Below are 12,546 nucleotides of genomic sequence, written 5' to 3' on the forward strand. Positions count from 1 at the left end.
AATATTTAATTATTTACTTCCATAATTTACCTATACAATTAATGTAAGAGTCCAAATAAATAATTATGCACTTCCAGCTGAGACCTTTATTTGACCTTTTAATCCTGGAGTTTGTTGTGTTAAACTTGGATTCGAGTTGAAAGGAAGCTTACTATTACCACCAAGCCTGTACAATTGTAAGTTAAACGGTAAAGCTATATGATTTAAAGTTTTGAAAGTACTATAATACTTGAACTGTGTATTTTTTTATAGTTCTGCAGCTTGTGTAGGGCATCATGATGAAGGTAGTCATACTCATACTCATGATATAGAACATTGAACAATACTGCACAGCCACTAGCCACAGATATGCATGCCATGATGACAATGATGATGAATACCATATGATCATGAATGATGAGTCATTTCATGATTTTTTTCAGCTTTATATATGTACTTCGATTAGCAGTTTCCTGTCATCTGCATGTTCCTATACTTTCCTGCTTTGGAAAAGTCTATCCTCAATAAAGCCACTGAACCGAACGTGAAGCTATATACTATACTATACTATAGCTAGTCTAGTTTGCAGTAAAATCTTTGACAAGAGCATATATTTTTAACTAGTTTGCAGTAAAATCTTTGACAAGAGCATATATTTTTAAGCATACATTATTACGTATTTACTGTGTTGAACATGTAAAACGTACTTGTCTCTGGTTGGCTGCTGAGCCTGAGGCGATCTGTTGTTGCTGTTGGCAAGTTGAAATTTATGAATGAACTTTGCGCCATATGCATTGTTTGTTATTTTTGATAGCTCCTCTGAATTTGCCTTGCTTTGCAACATCACCGTAGACGTAATACGCGCTCGGTTTACTGCAAAAATATCTCAAAATGTGTTAGAACCAGTGAAGCATGCGGCATGCCATGACACCATGGAAAGCAATGTAAATTCAGAAGTAAACAATGCTTAATCACTAAGGGTATAAATCAGGTAGTGTCCAAAAAAGTTGCTCAAATGACATGTCAGCAAATTGAAGTATGGTTATTTAATTAGGTAGGCCTATATCTATTGCAAAAACAACTCCATTCGAAGAGAATAATTATTACATTACAAGGTGACACTCATTGCAATTTTTTATTAGCCTTAATGCTCGGATGGCCCTACTCACACAGTGATAAGTATGACAGAAGAAATAGCATCACAATGGATCAAATGCTACATGTATGTACAATGTACAGCATTTTCACAATCGCTAGCAGGGTGCAAGCATCAGAGGGTCAAAGTTGCCTTGACTTGCGACTTGACGCTCAGACATGCTAACGACTAATTGATTTTAAGATACCGACAGTTATTCTGCCGATCAGCAATGGAAGTGACTTCATAAAATATGCTGCACTACTAACTAGCAATTGCTTTGTATGATATGCCCTTAAGTTTGTGTTGATTTTGATCTGTGATTGGAGCCGGAATAGCAAAAATATTTTGGGCTCAGGTTTGAGAAGGACACTCTGACTCAGTTGACCAGAAACACATCCAATATGGTCGCATGTCACAAATAGGTCACCCAAAAATGGAGCAGCCGTAACATGAAAACGCTTTCTTCACACTTCAAGTTAGGTTTATTCTAAAAGTATAATACCTATTATAGAAAGTTTGGTGTCATTTTGTAGGTAATTATGTTCTTTTCAAATACAAAAACCCCAAGTCAATTGGACAAGTACTTTGAGATTTATACCTCAATATGTAAGATGTGTCAATGGAGCAGCCGGTTCGGGAGAGCCGGTTCGGGAGAGCCCCATAGGGTTATACACAAAATTGTGGAAATATGGCAAACTTCAAACCTTTGTATCTTGAAAAGTACAACTTGCATGGACCTCAAATTGCACATATATCATCCTGGATTGTAGATCTACCTCATAGTACATCAACTGTAACAAAAGATGTAACCAATTAATTGCCTAATTAAATGCTAATTAAGACAGTTTTCCCTATATGTTACTGTACAAAGTGTGCATAGTATGCTCCGACATTTCTAAATGGACTATCTCTTGCCCGAGTCACCCTGCTTATTCAAAAGAACACACATTTTTAAGGAAATTTGATGAGGAATTCAATTATGCTATTAGTTTTAGTGCCAGAAATGGAGGAAAAAAGTTATGATTGAAAATGTCATAAAAATTGTGAAATTATTTTACAATTTTTGACCACCCTGTATGTTTAACGCAAGGGATACTAAACTCTTTCTTCCTAATTTGTTTGAAGGACCCATGCAATGTCTTTCTGAATCCATATGTATTTTGAACTACATAGCTTTCAGAAAAGGAAAAATATGGGGTTCACCATGACAACAAAGATGCTAATTTTGTTGTTGTTCCACCCTGTATATTTCTCACCCACCCTGTATTATGATGTTATGCTTTGTTGATTTGGCATCCTTGTAATATAAGCTTTCCAGAAATATATACTTATAATGGTCTAAAATGTATTCATTAAAAGTTGTGTTGAATTGAAACAAAATTGGTGATATTTTTCTCATTTTACAACATGTTACACAAAAGATGACCAATTCATGACATGCGACCATATATCTTTCTTAGTATGTAAATGCGATTTAGCAATTTCAACCAAAGACACCAAAAGCAAAATTGCTCAATACCCTTACATGTATATTCACTAATTGCTTTGTATTTTTTTCACCTAAAGACCCTGTACTTTCAACTTATAACTCAACTTCCAGTGGCAATGCTCTGTTTAAACTCTGTTTAAAACTTGGATTTTTTTTAGTAACAAAAGTTGATCATTAAATATATGATGATTAGTCTTGTGATATATTTGTATTTTGTATGACATTGAAATGAAATTAAGCTGTTGTCTCTTGGAAATGGAGATAAAGATTTTAACCAGAGTAGGATAATTTTGTTTCCTATTTTACGTAAATTTTCTAATAGGCATTGGTTGCAGATGGGGCAAAGTGCATTGGGGAGGGAGTTCACTCACAATTTGTTCTTGGAAGCAAAATTGGCACAAAAAGTAAAATGTTTCGTAATTTGAGGTTTTTACTGCTGATGAGGGAGGAATAAATCTGACTGGGGAATTATGGGAAAGCAACACTTTGCTTCAAATTCCCAAATTTTCCTGGAATGAACAGAGCTGCTTGGTTATTACATTTTATGTTTTTTTCTGGCATGGATGTATATATGTGACCTGTTCCGACAAAACCAAAAACAAGTCACATTTTTGACATTTCATGACAATGTATGCATGGGACAATAAGTTTTAAGATGATACCAAACTTACATACATAGCATCAATACTTTTCAAGATATGAATAATTTTGTAAATGATACCTTGATATTTTTTCAAAATTGATATTCCAAGTAATGCGCTAATTAGTTTCCTGCTTTACACAGGATTGAATAAGGATTATCATAGTTCAATTGTCAATTATTGATTAAATAAACCTCTTTTCAATAAGTACCTTCAAGGATTTGAAAGTCCACTTAGTCCCAAGGTCAAATACCATGAAATTAAAAATTCCAAATTTTTTTTATGGGAATGTCATCTTTAAAGGCCTATAACTCAAAAACATGCCTGGGGACTTGTTCCGGGTTTTGATGGAGTTGGTCACATATTAAGGCTGGCATTTTCGGGGACACTACAAAACAGAAAAAATTTAAAATTTTTTTTTGTTTTTTTTTTTTGTTGTTGCAATTTCGGGTACCCGGTTACCCGCCCAAAAATGCGCCGGGTACCCGGGTACAAAATTACCCGAAAATGCCAGGCCTATCACATATACACACTTGTATGATCTTTTTAATTGTGGATGTGGTTTTTGTCGTTATACAGATTACAAATAACAGGAAAAGGAGTTGACAAAGTGACAATGCAGACATTCCAAATAATATGTTGTGTCCTGGTGGGCATGTTGTCTTTGACTGGAGCCCGTAGAGAGAAACCAGACACTCCATCACCTGATGCTGATCACTATGACGATGGCACACACAATGAGGAATATGACCATGAAGTATTTTTAGGTGGAGAGGTATGTAGCTAGAGCACTCACACACCCCTACCCCCACCCCCATTGTTGGTCTGGGTTTGACGGCATTTCCAACTCCCCCCCCCCAACACAAGTCACCCCCCCCCCACACACACACACACAAAGGAAGTGACAGCTGTAAGGTGATACTGTTGGACAATTTAGGGTACCATATTCGACTTTATTTAATAGCATCCTGGGTGCCTAGAAAAGTAAGTTCAAGGGTGCGTTTATTGTACCAGATTTTTTTTCAGAACCCATTGGCATCCCTGATACATGTAAGTATATGAAGAGAACTGTAATACAAATATGCTAGAGTCATTGTCAAGATGGGTTTCTTGTTAATTTAGTAAACAAGTATACACAATTACATTAAACTGGGGTGCTTAAAAAATGTAAGTTCATGGTCAGAATTTTGTTTTGCTGTGCAAGAATCAATCTTGATTCTTGTAGAATAAATTTGTGGGAAACATTTGATTCTTGCAAATCAACTTAGGTGTAAACTACAAGTTTGCAAGAATCTTGGATTCTCCCCGAAATTCTGACCCTGAAGTTATAAAAGTGCACAGGGCACTAATTTGGGAGGGGCACTAAATACAGTTCCTTGTCTCATTATTGTCAGATTCTTGACATTTTTACAGGGTACTCTTACTTTTTCAAAGATCCATTCACCCTTTACAGGAAGAAAGTGCATCCTAAATGATCAAGGCCATTCAGGGGCATATCCAGAAATCTTAGACCCTTGGGTATGCTGTGGCAAGAATTGTGCCCCAATGCCCCAAAATAGGCTGATATGTATGTGGGGTGGAGTAATATATATTGCAGCGAGTGATTATAAATTTGTGATCCCGTCTGGGAATTGAACCCAGGTCCTCTTACGAGACCTGTACTTTAACCAATACACAAATTTAAGACCTAAATTTATTTATTTCCTAAAATTAAAGATGTAAACCCATTGTAATAAATCATTTGTACATGTTTACTTTTTTCTAGAAAGCTGCAAAGGAATTTGAAGTTCTTACTGAAGAGGAGAGCAAAAGAAGACTGACTGTTATCCTGAAAAAAGTGGATACAAACAGTGATACTTTCATTGACAAAGGTAATAAAGAAAGGCTATAGAGATAAACCAGACAATTGAACAAAATGATGTGAAATCTTTAAAAAAGGCCAAGTTACTTGTAATTTTGAAAACTTTGATCTCAGTGGAGTTTAAAAACTCCAAATTGAGGTCTAAGTTTCCCATTGCCAAACCATGTGGAATTTCAATGCCCCAGTTGAATTTGTTTTTGAGATTTTCCAGAGAAAGGATGTAAAATTCCTCTCTCATGCAGTATTTTGTCCCCTTGTGGTTTTAATAAAACTATACTACTCCAATTAAAGGATCAGATTTATTTATTGGCATTTTTCAAAATCAGCATTAAACCTTGTAAATCAGATGAGTGTCATTTAGTAATGTTTAGGTACCACATATTTGCACTACCAAGTACTGATATGTACTTTACTCTGAAAACACCTTGATGCACATGAGGAACAAAAAAGAAAGAAGGTAAAATCAAGATTGACAGATTCTGATCCTTATTCTTTGAGTAGTGTACTATGTGATTCTTTGAGTAGTGTACTATGTGATCATTATCTTGAAGAATCATTATCTTGAAGAAAATTTTGAAACTTAAAAAATGAACTTTTTTATCTTTTCTTCAAAAAGAAATTGATGGCTTATGCTGTATTCCAAACTGTTTTTAAATAACACTCATTGAAATATTGAAAAACTTGTTTTTTGAAAGAAAATTAAATTCTATGTAGATAGGATCAGGATTGACAGTGTAGGACCTTATTTGAGACAACAACAGATACCGTATTGTCTGTAATAAACCCGGGGCATTGCATTTTACCAAAAGGGGGAAGTTTATTTGAAGTAAATTTTCAGTGAAAAAAACTTTAAAATCAGGTTCAATTTCCGATGGTGTTCCTGTAAAAAGGAGGGATTTACGACTACACTAATACTACTACCATGGCGGCACCCATGGAAAATGACATTTTTGTGGTAAATATAGCAAAATTATACCTGTAAGTACATCATCGAGCAAGAATCTGGTGAAAATCCAACATAATTAGGCAATGAAATAAATGGAAATTTGAGTCGCAATAGATTTTGTCCTTGCAATTTAGCGATCGTCACTGACATGACTGATGCATGTTTTAAGCTTACTCACATGATTTGGCATGGAAATGTTTGCATTTTTGTCAGTTTTTCATGCAAAAAAATGGATGGGACGTTTATTAGAGGGGTAGCGTTTATAACAGACAATACGGTATAAGCCAATTAACCATCAACCAAGTTAAATATTTTGGATAAGCTCAAAAGGAATATTAGGGTCCTGTTCATATCCATAGCTACATCCCTGATACATGGTATAATATGGTATGTCTTGGGCCTGTGGATTTAGCATAGCACACTATTTAATAAGTCATCCCTTTTTTTCTCTCCTCGTTCAATTAATATGTCTTCCATTGTTTTACAGAAGAGTTAACAAATTGGGTGGTAGGATCTTTAAAGAAGATTGATAACTACAACGCTGAAGAGCGTCTCAAAGTACAGGACCGTAATGGAGATGGCAAACTGACATGGGAGGAATACAACCTACATGTGTTTGGTTATATGCCTGCTAAAGGGCATGATACAAAATCAGAGTATGGAAAGGTGAGAGGTTGTTCCAGATTAACTTGCTTGATTTTTTAAAGTAGAGAATGTAAGCAGGCCTTGCCGTTTGAGGAGAGCTATTGCTCTCTCTCACCACCGCTCGCCCAAACTCGGTTTCTAGCGAGCAATTTTCCACTCGACATGGACACTAAATATCGCTCGCTGTGAATCTCACAAAATGAGCCATTGAATCAGCTAATTCAGCATTTTTAAAAACATTTTGGGGCCCCTCCAAGCGGAGAAAGTCCAAATTTTAATAAACAAATAAGTACTGTTTTAAGACCAAATAAGTGATATTTGTGAAAATGCGACCACTCGCCTATTATCATGCTAGCGAGTGATTAACCACACGCCTTTAAAATCTAGGTGGCAAGGCCTGAGTACGATAGTATGTACATGCGAGTCTGCATGTTCCTCATACCGAGAGGCAAAGAGATGCTTACTGATTGATGTACTACTAAGCCTGTCTATTACACTTGACAAATGCTAGGTAGCCTAAGAGGGGTAAGCTAATCAGCTGATACAACACACCCCCAGTAACCACACTGCCCATAGTGGTTTTCAGATGGGGGACGGTTCCAATTGTGACTGAGTATATGAATGAAAGGGGACTCACAAAGTTTTGAATGAAATCTTTTACTGGAACTTACTTTTACAACTTGCTACATTGTGTCTGATACCATCAAACTTCATCAGGCAACTGACCCACTGGGCTGGTCATGTGACATTTGAAGACGACTAGGGATCTTCTTGATGGTCCGGTCCCATGCATGAGATAAGTTGTGTCCTAGTCCCCTTTTCTTGTTAAAACATGTAATAAGAACACTAACACTTCAATCCAGAAGAGTTAATCATTCTAGATAAGGGGGAGAGGTGGTTGGAGAGAGGAGTTAGGAATCTATGGGAGTGATTGAAGGAGCCCACCATTAACAAGAAAGGGGGACTCTGCTTCCAGTTGTCACACACTTTCAGTTGTCTCCACTTCAAGAAATTCACCATCGTACGATATCAAACCATAATCAATCAGATGCCCGATGATGTAGGAAGCAACGTAGCATAATTAGTTGCAAATTTATCTCAAGGTTTAGGTTAATTTAAAACCTAATGTTCCTAATGATTTTCATTGTAGGATGTGAAGCGAGCTGAGAGGACTTTCAATGTGGCTGATAAAAACCAAGATGGCTTCCTTGATTCAGAGGAATATCTGTCATTCAATAACCCTAGAGCTGTCAAAGAAATGGAGGTAAAACTTGAAATTTTATTGTTATGTTTGAATGCACAAGAATACTGTTTTTATATTTCATATGTGTGTGTGTGTCAGGTCTTAGACAAGTTTGGGTGTGTGTAAATCAGGGGCGTAGCCAGCTTTCTTGGTCGGGGGCAAAATAAAATTTTTGGGGCACAGGCGAAAAAAATTGCAGTTGCATCATACAATACATAGAGACTGTATGTCTTGAGCTTCCCGAAAAAGGGCCTTATTGGGATGATGTGCGCACGTAGCGGGAAAAAAATGGTATTTTACACTATTTTGGCCCTGAATTTTGCTGGAAAAGGGCTCCTTGCCCTTTTCTTTTCCTTTGCCCTCCTGATTTTCTCTTTTTTTTTTGTCAGAGGGCACTTTTTCTTTAATTTTTTTGTCAGGGGGGGCACTCTGCCCCCCCGCTGGCTACGCTACTGGTGTAAATTCAAAAACTTGGGTGTGTAAATTTAAGATTAGTGTAAAAAGTATAGACCATGTGGGCAAAAACTGGGTGTGTATATTAACAAATTTAGGTGTGTAAAACACTCCCTACACGGCTGGCTGCCTGAGTCCTTGGTCTGGGTATTTCATACCCTAATGCTGATGGTGCTTTTTTGGCAAATGGGAAGGAAGGAAGGAAGAAACAAAGGGAGAAGATGAACAAAGAAGTTGCCTGTTTTCCTCAGGACTCAAATCCCTGACCCCTTACTCGCTAAGTACTCGATCGGCAACCGATCAAACAATATATATAATGTTCAAGAATTTATCGGACATCTATGCATTTAAATGTCTTCTAAATATTTAAAATATCATATGTACGGTAATGATAATTTAATTTTCATTTAGAGAGAGCTTCTGATAAAATTGTTATTGTTTATTTTCCATTGTTAGCCGATAGTAATTGAGCAGCTTCTGGACAACATGGATTGGAATCATGATGGGGCTGTTGCTCTGGACGAATTCCTGGGAGATTATTTCAATGTTCCGGGTAAGTTTTTATTGGAATCATGATGGGGCTGTTGCTCTGGATGAATTGTTATCGATTGTCGAAAGTATGGATAGTCGTAAAATTCATAGACTTGCGATTTGGTGGCAAAGTTGAAAATATAGCTTGTGTGACTCCTTCGCTATGTGAGCTATTTCTAATGCTCATTAATTTCAAGGTCTCTACGCTTTATTGAATGGCGATGTCATCAGCTCCATTCTGCCCTTATACTTGTTACAAAAATGCACTGATTTAACTTTGTCTTTAATTTCTGATTTAGCCAAACACTCATAGTGTCTTTTGAAAATTGATTTTCTTTGATTCATTATTCATGAGGTTTCTGTATCACATGTATTTTTACAGGTACAAATCAAGCTCCTGCTTGGGTAGCTGAAGAGTCGGAATTATTTAGAACTCAACTAGACAAAAATGGTGACGGATATTTACGAAGCAGTGAATTATTTGATTGGGTTAGGCCGGATTATGCAGCAACAGCACAATTTGAGGTAAGCATTTCATCAACTTGCTGAATATTTTGTCCTTTTAATGTTTCTCCCACCTCCTCCTCCCCTTCCTCTTCCTCCTCCTCCTCCTCCTTAAATATGCACAGGATTTCAGTTGGGGTATGCAGCAAGGGCTTGATTCCCCTGATTCAACCCAAGTGAAGTAAAACTGAATAGAAATATTGTATAACAAAACTTGGTGTGCTACATGTACCCCTCGACTTGCAGGTGAATAGGTTGGTCATGGTCCCCTTTGTACATGCAACTGTTCCTACTAGTTCTGCTCCTCCTCCTCCTTCAATATCATGCAATTATAACCAGGGTAAGCACCAGTAGAATTCGCGATGTGCAAAAAACATTGAAATTTGTGAATTTTGGGTATAATCACAAATTTTAGGTTTGTCTGTGAATTTTAAGATTCAAACAGTCAAACCCCAGATGCATGTGGTCAGTGATCGTGTGCGTGGCACCCACGGGGTCCCAGGGTCTATTCTTGGGGGTACCAATTGAAATCTGTGTTCATCTTCTCTCCTTTTTTTGTTTCTTCTCGCCTTCCGATAACAAAAGACCATGGTAGGATATATATGAAGAGCTTTGTTTCAAAACCCCTTACATCCACTTCAGCAATTTTGAGAAAGCAGCAACAAATCATCAAAAAAATAACTGATAAAGTCTTATTCAGATTTCATTTGACAGCTTAACCATCGCGTATACGCGCGCGACGTCAAGCGTGTGCATTGGACCTTGTGCAAATAATACGTGCTGGACGGCTAGCAGTACGCTTAATTTGTAAAAGGGAATCTGAATAAGACTTTATAAGGGGTTTTGCAACAAAAGCAGTTTTTGGCAGGATGCTCACCCTACCCAAGCATCCCGCCAAAAACTGCTTTTGTTGCAAACCCCCTTATATCAATGATTTTTTTGATGATTTATTAATGTTTTCTCAAAATTTCTGAAGTGGATGTAAGGGGTTTTGAAACAAAGCTCTTCATATAGGACATAATATATCCTCTTTGTTTCTTTTTCATAGGCTGATCATCTAATCAAGCAAGCTGATGCTAACAAGGATGGAATGTTAACAGAAGAGGAGGTCTTGAACAAGTATCGTATCTTTGCCGGTAGCAGAGCAACACATTTTGGTAGACATATAAGAGACAAAACCTTTGTACATGAAGAACTCTAGAGGACAGTATTTTCACTTGTGTCTTTCAAGTTAATGTGCAGACATTTGGCCAGTATTTTATGTGCTACAAAACAAAAACAACTTCACAGAAGACAATGTAATTTTTTTGTTAGAACACTCTACCATCTAATATAAGGTACATGTAGACAAACAGTAAAAATATTTCACAGGATTTGATGAGAGATGCCTTCTTTTGCTTATCTTCAAATCTGTTGCTGTCTTTTCTTTGATTTCTGCCATGTACATGTAGGCCAGTATTTTTGTTGGCTTGTAGCCATGCTTGAGCATTTTGCTTCAGCTTGGTCCCTTCAGGACCCAAGTGTGCCACCACACGGAGCAACCATTTTTAAACAAACAAACCCAAGATGCATGTCTACATACATGCACCTATCATACACAGGGTCTTAGCTAGAAATTGAGGGTTGCCCGTCATTTGAATAAAATTGCCTGTCCTAATTTGACCTTTAAAACATTTACCAGACATCTATATATAGCCCATTGGGGGTTCAAAGAGTTTAAATATGTGCTGATATGGCCTTGTTCTACAAATTAGGTCTACTAAAAAGGTCAATTAGCTTCTCAAAACATACAATTTATAATAAATCACCTGTCAATCCCGGTCTAAAATGACGGCCAGGTGGGTGGCTAGCTAAGACCCTGATCATACATACTTCACTTCATCTGCGGGCAGTCTTGCAGTGCAAACCCATATGGGCTGTATTGCCCTTCCCTGCACTACAGTTACTCATTGCACTGTATTGATCCATATTGCTGCATAGCAACAAACATGGATGAAATATGTTTGGAATTGGGTGTGGCTACAAGTATTATACACTATAAATTTGAGAAAAATATTGTACACTGAATGTGGTGACCTGGTTTGACCTGCAGTAATTGTAGGGATTGCAGCGGAGTGACAAAATTTTACAGCTGATTTACTGCAATGCAGTGAAGTATGAATAGGCCTTCTGACCCAGACCTAAGCTTATAAGTTACATAGTTTGGTAGAGTGTTCTAACTGTTTGGTGGTTTATAAGGCAGTTTTGTGAAACTGGGTATGCTCTGACCATATCAAATATTGATTCATTGCATATAAAATGCTCAGAGAACTTCAGAAAACAATGCCTAATAAACTGCCGTATATGTTTCCTTCCAAATTGGTGCTAAATTATTTGTGACATAAGGCTTAAAAAAGTATGTCTCAAAGCTTATGAAGATTTTGAAATCATATTCCAAATCGTCCCCCCCCCCAAACTCAAACTTAGTCAAATACCGTAACCACCCGGGTATAAGCCCAGTACTAAATTTTGGCCAAGTTCTTAAATCAAATCAATGCTTTGCTCTCATATTTAAGAACAAGTATAAAAAATATCAGTTGATAATTAACATTCCACACTTATAATTTTAATAAGTTGACATAAAAGATAGAAATTTACTGGTACATTGGGCATATATACAAATGGGGGTGATTGTTCTTATTTTTAAATTCAAGCACTAGCCCTTCCCCAGTTATAAGCCCACCCCCATTTTTTAAGTGAAATCTGCCATCTAGGGGGGTGGGCTTATACCCGAGTGGTTACGGTAAGTTTGAGATGCTGGAAGCTTACATTCTTATACACATAATGAAATATTTTCACTAATCACAGTTCTTCCAAAAAATGAAATATATTTTTACCAATATTTGTCATCTGGATATACAAGAATTATAATGTAAATGATAATATAAATAATAGGCCTACTATTACAGATTCAACCCATCGTGGGACGTTTTTTAAACAAATTCAGGCTACCTGGCGATCATGCATATCACGCTCAGCACGACTGGCAGATGATTGTCCGACAGCTTGGATTCGTTGAAAAAACGTCCCACAATGGGTTGAATCAGCTATAACAGTTAAAAGAATAGACAAATTTT

The 12,546-nt window shown here is 36.9% G+C and overlaps 1 protein-coding gene across 1 annotated transcript; it reads left to right on the top strand.

The window, feature by feature from the left end:
- The first annotated feature begins 78 nt into the window (after positions 1-78).
- On the top strand, positions 79-12,276 carry LOC140166572 (calumenin-A-like). Its single transcript, XM_072190068.1, has 8 exons — positions 79-176; positions 3,827-4,022; positions 5,013-5,118; positions 6,542-6,720; positions 7,850-7,963; positions 8,852-8,948; positions 9,309-9,451; positions 10,479-12,276. Exons 2-8 carry the CDS (start codon positions 3,864-3,866, stop codon positions 10,629-10,631), a joined length of 951 nt encoding a protein of 316 aa, XP_072046169.1. The 5' UTR covers positions 79-176; positions 3,827-3,863; the 3' UTR covers positions 10,632-12,276.
- The last annotated feature ends 270 nt before the right edge of the window (positions 12,277-12,546 follow it).

The sequence above is a fragment of the Amphiura filiformis genome, chromosome 12 (assembly GCF_039555335.1).
Source record: "Amphiura filiformis chromosome 12, Afil_fr2py, whole genome shotgun sequence".
NCBI classification, from domain to species: domain Eukaryota; kingdom Metazoa; phylum Echinodermata; class Ophiuroidea; order Amphilepidida; family Amphiuridae; genus Amphiura; species Amphiura filiformis.